We start from the raw sequence: 13,534 nt of genomic DNA on the forward strand, positions 1-13,534 counted from the left end.
GTGTGTGTGTGTGTGTGTGTGTGTGTGTGTGTGTGAGTTGCAGGGTTGTGTAGATTTGTCAGCATTTTTGACCGCTGCCTTGTAACCAGCTCAGACGCTGTTGTTGTCACTGTGGTGTTGGCGTCTGGTTTGTTTGGATTGGCACTGTAGACAGAGACAGGAATAGAACTGGCGTGGACCGAGAACCAGAGAGAAACCGGCTGTTTTGGAATCGCATACTAGCATACTACTCATTCTGTTTCTGCAGTATGCATACTGCTTATAGCTTTATAATCATAGAATACTTTGATAAACCTACATGAACAACTATATTTCCAGAGACAATTCGATATGAAGTAAAATCAGCTCCAATTTTTAACATCTCTTTCCTGACTTATTAACTGCACTAACAAACATTATTAAGACTATTTTTTTTAAAATGCAATGATGTAAAATGTCTGCAGTCATTGAACTATTCATGCATATGTATAAACAATAACATACTACTGTTTGAAACATTAGGCAAGCTTGCTATTTTGCATATATTAAAAAATGATGTGCAGTAATGCATTATACAGTATACTCTGCTGTATACATTATGCAGTATGTTTCTAAATGGTTCAAACAGTAGTATGCTACATTGTCACATGATCTCATTATGTTGCATCATGTGTAAGTCTGCAAGTGGCATCCTGTTATCTTGACAATAAATACAATTACTAGCATTTTTACTTCAAACTTTCAGCCATCCAATCAAAAAATGAGTTAAGAAGGAGATGATAAAAAATGACTGCTAATACTGTTTGGACTTATTTGTCACTTTAGAAATAGAAAGTCAAGTTTAGTTATTATTAGATATGTGACCCTGGACCACAAAACCAGTCTTAAGTGTCAATTTTTCAAAATTGAGATTTATACATCACAGCTTTTTTAGCTATTGCTACAAATATACCCCAGCGACTTAAGACTGCTTTTGTGCTCCAGGGTCACAAATATACACTAGACTACTGGTCAAACGTTTGGGAGAACTGGAATTTTTTAATTGCAATAACATTTCACAATATTACTGTTTTTTACTGTGCTTTTGATCAAATAAATGCAGTCTTGGTGAGCAGAAGATACTTTTTTTTCAAAAATATTTAAAAATCTTAATTATTCCAAACTTTTGACCGCCTGTGCATATGCACAGTATTTTGTGCATTCCATACAGAAAAAGAGGAATGTGATAGTATGCTGTTCCAAATGGAGAAAACAAGTGAGCCCTAGTGATGGTTACTGAGAGATGCTACAGCACTGATGCTGATCCATTCAGATCACAGCCGCAACATCACTCGCATTTACACAACCACTGGATGCTTCTCTATTTAAAAATATGGCAAATTATGTCCGGGATGTTTCTAGGGAACATCATTTGCTCTATTTCAGCTTGTTCTGTCATGGATGTTTCTCTTTTTTTTTTGGAAGAATTTCAAGCACACTTTATAGTGTTTCCAGTATAAGACATGAGGTTTAATTTACTCAGCCAAGACTTCACAGAAAGGTTTTTGAGAAAATATATGTCAGTATTTAATCTGAAATATATTTGACATTAAATACCAACATATATTCAATGAAGTGGCGTACAAACTTTCTTTTCTATTCTATTAAATTATAAAAATTATGAAACTCTAAAGCAATGACTACTGAGGTACAAAATGTGTTTTCTCCAATTTACTAAAGATTATGTTTGTTCAATAAAGATTAATATGTAACATTATATTTTTAATAATTTAATGTATGTATTTAATTATTATTATTATTATTAGTCCTGCTTCCATTATCTTAGTACACATTTTTCCTTTGCCTAATATATATTATCATTATATTATTTCAAAAGTTATGTATGTTTAATATTTACAGTATATATTTTTATATTAAATGTTATATTTTTATTTTAATAGTATATATTTTATTATTATTATTATTATTATTTACTCCTGTTTCTATTTTCTCACAAATTGTTCGGTTTTTTTTTCATCTTTAACGTCAAATGCAAAAGCAGTGTCTCAGTATTTATGATATGTATATTGACAAATCTAGCATTCACTTTGATTAATGAATGAATTGTGAGTATAGGCTGGTTTCACACTTGTCAGCTAAACATCTTAATCGATATAAATGATTACGTTTAGATGGATGGGTGAGGTTAGAGTGAGTGAGTGATCCTGTAGTGTCATCCTTTTGATAAAATAAGAAGAAGAAAATCATCATTATTTTCAGAAGATTCTAGTGATCATCTGGTCAAACTAATGGCAGGTGAAGTTTCGTCTCGTGTCAGTGAGTTATTATTTTAAAAGAAGGCTCAGTCTTTCTGCTTTGCGAGCAGATGTGTAATTCAGCTGCAAATCCCTAATTCAGAAAACAAAAAAAGATGTGCATGCGATAGTGAATACAAAAGCACAACAGACAGCATCAAAACAAATGACAGTTACCGTCTCATGACAGTGGCCCCAGGACAGGGCTGTAATTTCATTATTGCTTTAGTTTCTTTTGAAACCAGTGAGCTAATAAGGATCTTTTTTTTTTCTTTTGGTCTCACATGAAAACTATAATGCAGAAGGCAGTAGGCTTGCTGTGATAGACAGTGTTTTCGGTTATACCGGTGTTAAGCCGCAACACCGGTTACGTCATTTGCCCACCGCGACACCGCCCCCCCACCGTCGTTTAGATTTTTTATAGTAACAAGTTTAGCCTAGTTCAGTTAGAGGACAGACACTTTTAAAAACTAAACGTGCCAAACCCTGCGCGAACGACAGTGCACCACAGAGCAGGAGTCAGATTTTATTTATCACGTGAGGAGAGTGAGTCGAGCTGACTGACAATGCCGTGCCTCCCAGCTTTCTTATTCGTTTTGCTAATAAACGTTCTATGTTTCTTATTTATTTGGTTCCACAGTGTTTGCTGATTTTCAGTTTATATACCTATTTAAACTTTGTGTAGGATAAGTAATTTGTCATTTTATTGGGCATAGGCCTATATGGTGTATTTTTATTCGTTTTGTTAATAAAAGTTCTGAGTTTGACGTTGTTGTTGCTTGAATTGAATCAACGCTGAATTGCCCCTAATTTGAAAGTGAAAGTAAAACGTGCACGGCGCTTTTTCAAGCTATTTGAAAGCCAAGAAATCCGAGGAAAAGAGGGAAAACTCAAACGAACAATTGCTTGACGCCGAATTGCGGCAATTCAATTGCCACTAATTTGAAAGTGAAAGTAAAATGCGCACCGCACTTTTACAAGCCATTTGGAAGCGAAGAATAGAGGGAAACTCAAACGAACTAACACCCCCACCCCAACGGTGATACCGGTATTACCGGTGTTGTCACACGTCGATTAACCGGTGGGAAGTCACAACCCTAGAAGGCAGGTGAATCAAAATGACATGAGCTGGAAAGTTAGGTCCTCAAGGCAATCATTTTTACATAAATGTTTACGTCACTAATATTTATGTTTTGTTTCATTTTAGGAAAATGACATCCAGTACTATGACTCCAAAGCCAACTCGGATGTTGTAAGTGGCCGATATTTTTATTTGTTTTGTACTGTTTCAAATGAAAACTCTTTGTTTTTGTGCGCTGTTATCAGGAGTAGTTTCTTGTCTGTTTTTTATTTAATAGCTGTAGAGGTTTTGCCTAAATCTTTTTCCTCTGATCATGAAGTGTGTCGTCACATCAGGAAAAAATTAGAGTTAGGCCACAAATAGCTCGTAACATTATTTTGTATATATAGTATGTTTGTACTAGTGTACTAAGGAATTACTTTATTATTATTTCAAAAGTTATGTGTTTAATATTGATTAACATTATATATTTATATTCTATAATATTTTAATAATATTTATGTATTTATTCAATGTTATGTATTATTATAATTATTTTTATTATATGAAAGGTAATCATAAAATGTTTTATAAAAAAGTAAAAAGTTTGTTTATACTAATCTACTAAGGAAGTATTTTGAATTAATCTGTTATTATTTTTATTTGTTTATTTACTGTTGTTATTATTATGATTTCTATAAAACTATATAAAAAATAATGCTAAATGCAGTTTTGTTGCTAGTAAAAATATTTATATATTTATATATTTTTATTACATATTTGACAATAGGCTTGTTTAGTTTCCTTGCATAAATCATTGTGTCAATTTAAAGCTTGTCAATGAGTTTGATTTTCGGAGAAACGTGAGACGATGTTGATACTTAAGTCTCCAAAGAGCAACCTTTGAGCAACTAAGTTCTCCTCTGGGACACAAATATACACGTCACCGTATTTTTATGTATCATATACTCAGTAACAACCTTTTCATTGTATAAGTGAAAGGTCACGGTGACTCTTTTCTGCGGCTGATTGATTTCACATGCTGGAGAAGGACGCGGTTATATCAGGCTGGATGAGTAGATGAGGAATGGAGGTACAATGAGAGAGAGGAGGAATAGTAGAGCCAGAGAAGTCATAAATCAGAGAGTGATTTTGTGCGGTAGAAGCACGGCAGGCGTGTGTGATTAATGATTGGGCGCTTTAGGGGCCGTCAACGTCTCTAATTGGAGCACATCGCTCATCATTAAAGGGGCCAAGGGAACGGCAGCCCACCGACACCCTCGTGACCCCTGCCGGCTCGAGAAATGCAGGGTCAGAAAGTGTGCTGAGCTCGATTCCTTCATATCCACGACTGCAGTCACACACCTACACATCTCCAGAAGCACTCTGAACCAATAGCAGTACAGCTTCTACTGTATTAATGCCATTATTTATCAGTTGTGCAACTTCAGAAACATACATTTTTTTTGAGGTTTTATAGTTTGGTTTTATTATATTTATAATTAATTAGATTAATTAAATATGTTTAATAACATTGCAGTTAACATATTTACCTTATTTATCAACATAATAGTTTCTGGGTGATTTCTAAAGACTATCAGGAATCATTACTTTTATTTGTTTCAATAATAAACAAATTTGTTTGCCATTGTTCATTACATTTTGTCCAGTTGTCAGAGGATTGGCAAAGATGATGATGATGATGATGATTATTATTATTATTATTATTATTATTATTAGTATTATTATTAACAAATAATAATAATAATGTTTATTTATGTATTTGTTAGTATTAGTTTTATTACATTTATTACTATAAATAATAATAATATAAAAGACAAATAGTAATAAAAATAATAAAACTTTATTATTATTATTATTATTATTATTAGTATCATTATTATTATTCATTCAATTTTGTCCAGCAAAAAAATATTTATTTATTTATTTATTTATTTAATTTTAGTACTTTTAATACATTAATAATAATAATAATAATAATAATAATTCATTTTTATTATTTTTATTACTATTTGTATCTGAATTTGTACATATGTAAAAGTGTTTACATTTTCAATATATTGATATTGTTTCAAATGTAAAGGCTTCACTTATGAATATCTATGAGTACGAATGCAATAACAACAGAGGAGTTGCCGTTGCAAGAAGTGTTTTAGTCGAAAAAGTCAGACAAAAGCTGTTTGGTTTTTTTCTGACTGGCAGTGGAAATCAGGTCCATCAGCTCAAACTGAGCTTTCTCTTTTTATCATCACAGTCTTCTCCATCTATTTCGTCTCTGTTGTCTCGCTCGGCAAACTGTGGCACGGTGCCATTCCATTCCCTCCCACTCTCCTCCTCTTCCATGCTGTTTTGCGATGCCCTTTGGAGCTTTGCTCTCCTCCACCTACAGCAGGAAAGCTCGTTTTCCTGCCCTGGAAGTTGTGATCTTCAGTCCTGTCTCCATCACGAGCCGTGTGTGTGTGTGTGCGTGTGTGTGCATGTGCGTGTGTGTTTGTGTGTGCGTGTGAGATCTTCCTCAGACCCACCGAGGAAACCTTTGGCTTGATGTGTCGATGTGTCGTTGAGATGTGCTTCAGATACTTTGCAACAGGAAAATGCAAAGAAAAAAAAAGTGCAAAAAAAATCTACAGTACTTTTAAAGATCCAGATGGTAAACTGATGTCTAAAAGAGTTCAAAACCAAAGAAAATAAATTGTAAATTAAAATTCGTAGTACACCATCATAATCCAGATGGTGCAATGGCTTCATCTTTAATTGATTACGTCGCCATTGAACACACAAAGTTATTTACATTAAAACACCAACATCTGCCTGCTGGATGTCAGTTGCCAAGCGCTCTGATGTACAAGTAACAGATTAGAGGTTCACTAATGCCATGTACATGCTAGAGGAGAGACAATTCATCTAAGTGAATACAGATTTAGATATAGCATAGATGTTTTGTGTTTTTTCTTCTGTTGCAGTCTCTCTAGCACAACATGTGTATGTTTTGAATTTAACCTACTACAATTAGTGTACTGTAGCATAATATGACATACTTCCATACATGCTATTTTTGCAGTATGTGAATTTATGTCTGTAGACCAGGGTTTATGCAGGTCTTTAAAAGGACTTAATTCGCCCTTCCACAAATTAAGGCATTAAAAAGGTCTTAAATTCATAAAGTTTTGGCATTAAATGTTGCATGAAATAAAAATTATTTCTCGGTGGTTGTCTTTTTGTAACCAATAGAAATATGTAAACATCTTTATATCAAGATACTTTTAGTCGAGATGTGAAATGAAGATATGACATCTTGTTTTATGAGAATTTCAGCCAAATTAAGTGAGTTTATGCTTAAAACATGAACAAATATCTGTCAGTGGGATATGAAAACTTGTTTTCTCTTTAAATTGAGTTGATTTTTCTGAGCCCATTGGCAGTTATTTGTCATAAGCTCACTTAATTTTGATAAATAAATTAAAAAACTACTTCTTAGCTTACTTAATTTTGCTTCTCAATCTTGATTTAAGAATCTTGAAACATTTGTACTTGAAAACAAGACAAAAATATCACTTTTTGGCAGGTACAGTAGATGTTATGGTTTTTCCCATATTCTGATGGTTGGGAGCAGAGAACACGTGACGGTGTGGCATGAAACTGTTTGAAATATTTAATGTTGCATTATGCATACAGCTTCACATACTAGATTTAAATAGTAAGAAGACCTGCTCTTTGTGCAGGGTTTAGAAAATGATGCCATTTTTGTTTCTAACACTCATCATTAGGGTTATTATGTTGCTAAATTTGGAGTGTGACACTAGCACACTAAAACTCAGAAGGCAAAAGTGGAAGCAGCGTGTCATTTTGTTTGTGATTAAAATTAACCCTTGAAAGATAAAGGTGCGATTGAGAGAGTCCTCAAAATGTAATTTTTGGCTCTCTCAACCTTTAATTAAACCTTCAAAACAACGTGATAAAATTAACAAATGAGGTAATGAATAGAGTTAACCAGGTGGTGTATGAACGGGGAAAATTAACCAATCACTCCGTCCTGTGTGGATTTTGAGCTAATAATTAGAAGCTGTCTTGAGTAATTATGACTGGCCTCGTCTGATGGTAAAAAACACTCGAGTGAAGGATAGTCAGGTGGAAGAATAAACAAATAAAGGACATCGAGCTGAGATCCCCTCAAAGACGACTTTTCCAAATCAGTTACCTGAAACGTGTCTAAACAAGCTGAAAATGGGGTGTAATTGTGTGTGCCGGTGATGTGCTGCCTTGAAAAACACAGAAATGTTTGTTATCAGGGTGGTGCGGTCATTTATAGCTTTCCTTCAGTTTAATATCTCAGTTTAACAAGCAGACTGCTGGAATGATTTTATGCATCAGATCAAAATTGACTTTTATGTACATCCTTTATAAATGTTCGTAGATTTATTATAAATGATTCATCCGTGCATTAAAGAAATTCACTGTTTGTTTTTATATTAGCATCTTTTCTTCTTTGCTTTTTCTTTTTATATATATATATATATATATATATACTGTTGCACTCTGAAATATCACCTTAATTAAATAAAATGTATTGAAAATGTCATTTTCATATTGGCTTTGTTCAGAAGAGCATGCTAGCATATTACTATTTCTGCAGTATGCAGTATGTAGATTGAATGCCATGAAAATGCAACATGACCTTCTGCATTTGCCAGAATATGCAGTGCAAAACTACTGAATACTGTATCCCTCAATGCAGTGTCCTCCACTTGACCTTCCATTCCCAGTGTGACTAAAGAACCGTAAGTAATATCAGCCACCATTTATAACATCATCTTGACTCATCGTTTGATCCGAATGCCAAAAGTTAAGACATTTTTACACAAAATTGAATTGAAAATATGAAATCTGTTTTATATTAACCTTTGTTTATTTCACCGACTATTACTTTACACCACTACGGATTAAACATGCAAAATAGTGAAGTCATGTGACAAGTGTTGCACACTACTGTTTTCAACATTTATTATTGCATATTGCATACTATTTCATGTACTAATTTTGAAAACAGCATTACCCACCAGTAATGTATAATGAACACAGCTGCTGTATTTAAAGGAATAGTTTACACAAAAATGAAAATTTGCTAAAAATGTACTCATCTTCAGGCCATCTAAGATGTAGATGAGTTTATTTTATAATTGGAACAGATTTGGAGAAATTTTGCATCACATCAATTGCTCACCAGTGGATCCTCTTTAGTGAATGGGTGCCGTCAGAATGAGAGTCCAAACAGCTGAGAAAAACATCACAATAATCCACAAGTAATCCACACCACTCCAGTCCATCAATTAACCTTTTGTGAAGTGAAAAGCTGTGTGTTTGTAAGAAACAAATCCATCATTAGGGCATTTTAACTTTTATTAAAAGTTTTATTAAAACTTTTAATTTAACTGTTGCTTCTGGCCAAAATACCAGTCCATAATGCATAATTATGCTTCCTCCAGTGAAAAAGTCCATCTCCTGTTGATCTTTCACATCATAATCCACCAAGATATTTGTTTAGATCTGTTTTAGACTGTTTTTGCTTGTAAATGGAGCTTGATCTGTGCTTTCTCTCCTGATTCAGATGACTTTTTTCACTGGAGGAAGTGATATTATGGATTATAGACTCTTATTTTAGCTGGAAGCAATGGTTTAAAGTTAAACCACCTTAATGATGGATTTGTTTCTTACAAACATGCGGCTTTTCACTTCACAAGATGTTAACTGATGGACTGGAGTGGTGTGGATTACTTGTGGATTATTGTGATGTTTTTATCAGCTGTTTGGACTCTCATTCTGACGGCACCCATTCACTGCAGAGGATCCACTGGTGAGCAAGTGATGAAATGCAAAATTTCTCCAAATCTGTTCTGATGAAGACACAAACTCATCTATATTTTGGATGGCCTGAAGATAAGTATCAATATTTGAAAACTACTTTTTAAATAAGTGGTTAATCCTGTTAGTTCAGGTTAGCTGATCCAGGTCCGGGTTTCGTCTTTAAACATGACCTACTAAAGATTTCTGATTATTAATGCTCCAAATCATGTATGAAACTGGAGCCAAAACATTATTACCTAGAGTCAGATATGAGCTAGTCAAGAGTAAAGTCAATGCACCGTGTCATTTAAAATTATTTGCAAGGAAAACCGAAAGAAATCCCAAAAGGTTTTTCCATTTCCAAGAGGTTATTTGAGTTCTATATGTGTGTCTGTCTGCGTGTTCATGTCACATTGAGGGGAATTGGAAAACCACCGTCTCCATGTTCAGCTCAACAACAGTTTATAATTGCATTTTAATAGACAATTAAAGGCAGGCCATAAATCAGCCCTCACACTTGGCAGGAGGCTTGAATTTAATTTTGAGGAAAAAACAAAACAAAAAAAAACAAGCAGTGTTTGCTATGTCAACCCCAATTAACTCCTGCCACTCTATTACTGTACACCACACTTCACCCTGCCATGAAGGCAAGGGTGTTTGATTGTGAGATGAAGAATCAAAGACAAAGAGAAAGATTAATGAACCACAGTGAGTGGAAAATGATTGAATAATGATTATTGAAGAAAAGGTCAGACGACAAAATTTGCCATATTCTTAATTATTTTGCATGTTTAATCCAGTTTTGTGTAAAATTGTCTTGTGCTTGAAACAATGAAAGGGATATGAATCATGATTATCATTTCAGGTTTGTTTATCACACTGAAAATTATCAAGTTGAGCGCATTGCATTGTGGGATACTGGTTGTATCTTGCACATTTTTGCAAATGTAGTTTTTTTTTTTTGAATGATTTCTGAAGGATCATGTGACACTGAAGACTGGAGTAATGATGCTGAAAATTCAGCTTTGCATTACAGGAATAACTTACTTTTTTAAATAGAAAACATTTATTTTAGGTTATAATATTTTACAATATTACACTTTTCACTGTGTTTTTGATCAAATAAATGCAACTTTGGTGAGCAGAAGAGACTTATTTCACGAATTATTCCAAACTTTTGTCCGGCATTGTACATAGTATACATAGTGAAAAAATAGTATGGAAGTGCAGCATTCCAACTAAATGCAATTATCATCCAGTTTATGCATAGACTCAATTCTTATGCTTAGCATACAAGAATGAGGTATTTAATAAATGCAAACCATTAAAATCCTGTGATCCTGCCATTTTGATTTATTTTTTTGCTGGCTTGATACTTTCACTCACTGAAGTTCTTTCAAAGCCAGACTTTGAGTCAAATTTTGATTCAAGATGCATTAAAATGCCAATTAGCTGCCTGTGTGGCGGACTGAAGTCGAGTGTTGAGCGGTCGTCATTCGTCAATCACTGTGGTGATTTATTGGCATGGTTAATCGCCTGAAGGACTTCAGTGCGAATGTGATAGCCATCGCCAACGCTAATTGATTTTCTGCAATTTGCGAACACTTTGATACCTGCTGTTGTATTGTGTCGTGGATGAATAGACTGGCGATGTATTACGGCTTTTCCTCCAAAGAGCCGTCACCTTTGAGTTGTGGAGGCATGATTACCCCTGTCATGTCAGTGTAATTAGTGTTTGTCTAATTAATCATGGATGCGTGTGTGTGTGTGTGTCTAAATTATTTTTTGGTTTGCTGTGTGTCAATCAATGCATTCGCTGTGTGTGTGTGTGTGTGTGTGTGTGTGTGTGTGTGTGTGCTGATGTTTCTCTGCTTCTTCTTGTTGCAGCCGGATGATGTTGATGGAGAAAACCTCTTGGGAAATCCAAACTCTCTTTCTTTGGAGTTTGTGGATGATCCCAACTTCAAGAATAAAGTCAACTACTCATATACAGCCGTACAGATTCCTACTGACATCTACAAAGGCTGTGAGTACTGACAACAAACACATGCACTACTGTTCAAAAGCTTGGCAACAGTAGCTTTTTTTTTTTGTGAAAGAAATCAATACTTCTTTAAGCAAGGATGCATTAAAGTGACAGTAAAGACATTTATTATGTTGCTAAATATTTCTGTTTCAAATAAATGCAGTTCTTTTGAACTTCCTATTCATCAAAGAATCTGAAAATAAAAGTGCATCATGGTTTCCACAAAAAAACATTAAGCAACAAACTTTTCAGCATTGATAATAATCAGAAATGTTTCTTGAGCAGCAAATCAGCATTGAATGATTTCTGAAGGATCATGTAACACTGAAGACTGGAGTAATGATGCTGAAAATTCAGCTTTGATCACAGCAATAAATTATGTTAACACTTTATTTTAAGGTGTCCTTGTTACACATGTTACATGTACTTACTATTATAATAACAATTAATTATGCATAATTACATGCAAGTAACCCTACAGTAAGCCAAACCCAAATCCTAAACCTAACCATATAGTAAGTACATGTAGTTAATTAATATTACTCAGTACTTATATGTATAATTACACCGTAACAAGGACACCTTAAAATAAAGTGTAACCTAAATTATATTTTAAAATATATTCAAATAAAAAACAGTTATTTTAAATGGTAATAATATTTCACAATATTACTGTTTTTCTGTATGAAAACGGTTCTTTCCTCAAAAATTAACAAAAAAGTACTTAAAATCAATAATATTACTGGACTGCATTGGCTCAACAATTTGCTAAATTGAATGGGAAAATTTACTATTTTTATGTTGTCTTGCATTTTGTATTGTGTTATTCTCACATTTTACCTTGCATACTTTTACTGATGGTTTTTGAGGATAAGAGCAAGTCGCATAACCTGTTCATGTTGACATCTGTCTACTTCGACTAACTTGTGAAGGATTAATTTGCAGTTTGTTTGGACACATTCCCTTTAACATCCACACAGGATCTGATTAATAAGTCTATTTTGTTTATTATGCATGATAACATTGTTAGTTGCATTTTACAGTAGTAATTGCATTGCATTGTTTTTTTCCCTATTCTATCAAATCAAACCTGTGACCAGTGGGTCGTGAATCACCCGTTGAGAACTTCTGATCTAAATGACCTAGTTTTGGTTAAGTCAGAACTGTAATTAAATATAAATCAACTTCATTTTTAAAGATCAGATACAACTTCTTATATACATTTTCTTTTATTAGCTGTGTCTAATGATCACTGGCTGTGTTGCTGTACTGTTTAGTAGGATTTATTTGGATGTGAACCATGTTTGACCTCTTTCCTCGTGGGAAAGTGTTACTGAAGCATTTTCATCTCTCATTTTAAGCCGAGCGGTTTGTGTGCATGATGTGATATCTGTCTGTCTGATGTCTGTGGAGGATTTTACAACTGAAGTATTGTACCTCTGATAAAATCTCCTGGGAATCCCTTGAGCGGTCCTTCGAAATGATAGCAAGATTCAACGTGCATGTTCTTAAAGGCACACAGAACGGTCTAATGACAGACAATTTTAAACTACACATGCATATAAACTAGATTTTAAGAGTACAGCTTTAGGAGAAAAATGTTCACTCTTTTGGTGTTTAGAAAGTGTTTCTGCGTTGCTCGGTGATTTGTTAGTGTGTTGACTAGGACGGATGTTTGTAAAATGTCCTGAGTGGCTCCTTCATCTGTCTGTGGATGTTTGTGGGCTTATGGGTAATGGATGATTGTTGGAAGATGGATGCTGGCAGAGTGTGATCAAACATTTGGATGCTGCTACCTTTGCTCTGCTCTAATACATACCCATCAAATGTCACTCTATAGAGGGTCTCTGGGAGTCTCTTTGATGCATAACACGGACGTTTCTCTGACTGAGAACAATAACACCGGTTATTTGAGATGGATATGTAAACTGTGAACAACATACTGTATATTTCAACTGTGTTCTAGATGACTGTTTACTTTAAAAACAAGCAAATTATTGCATAAATAGAAGTAAAACACATTGGATCCGTGGCCTAGTGGTTTACACACATACTGTACATTTATTTTTATTTGATTCTATTTTGTTATTTTATTTTATTATATGTTATTTTTATTAGGGGCACATTTGGACCAGGAGCCAATTTATTTATTTATTTATTTTATTTATTTTTTTTCTATGTGTGTATATGGGGTTATTGTTATTGTGAACTAAAACTAAATGTGAAATACAAACATTTAAAAAATCTTTACTTGAAATAAATTAAACATTAACTGAAATAAAATAAAATAAAAAAAATTATAAAATACAATAT

At 33.8% G+C, this 13,534-nt stretch overlaps 1 protein-coding gene across 4 annotated transcripts in view; it reads left to right on the top strand.

The window, feature by feature from the left end:
• Window positions 1-13,534, top strand: part of LOC107696459 (voltage-dependent calcium channel subunit alpha-2/delta-2-like) — a 214,030-nt gene that overhangs the window by 122,054 nt on the left and 78,442 nt on the right. For 3 of the 4 annotated variants that reach the window (XM_016496797.1, XM_016496800.1, XM_016496799.1), the window contains exons 5-6: window positions 3,481-3,525; window positions 11,083-11,221. In XM_016496797.1, the coding sequence (XP_016352283.1) occupies window positions 3,481-3,525; window positions 11,083-11,221 (184 nt within the window). The remainder of the gene's footprint in view (window positions 1-3,480; window positions 3,526-11,082; window positions 11,222-13,534) is intronic. The other variant, XM_016496798.1, reaches the window with a different exon arrangement.

This window comes from Sinocyclocheilus anshuiensis, unplaced genomic scaffold (genome assembly GCF_001515605.1).
Source record: "Sinocyclocheilus anshuiensis isolate Anshui unplaced genomic scaffold, SAMN03320099.WGS_v1.1 scaffold522, whole genome shotgun sequence".
NCBI lineage: Eukaryota > Metazoa > Chordata > Actinopteri > Cypriniformes > Cyprinidae > Sinocyclocheilus > Sinocyclocheilus anshuiensis.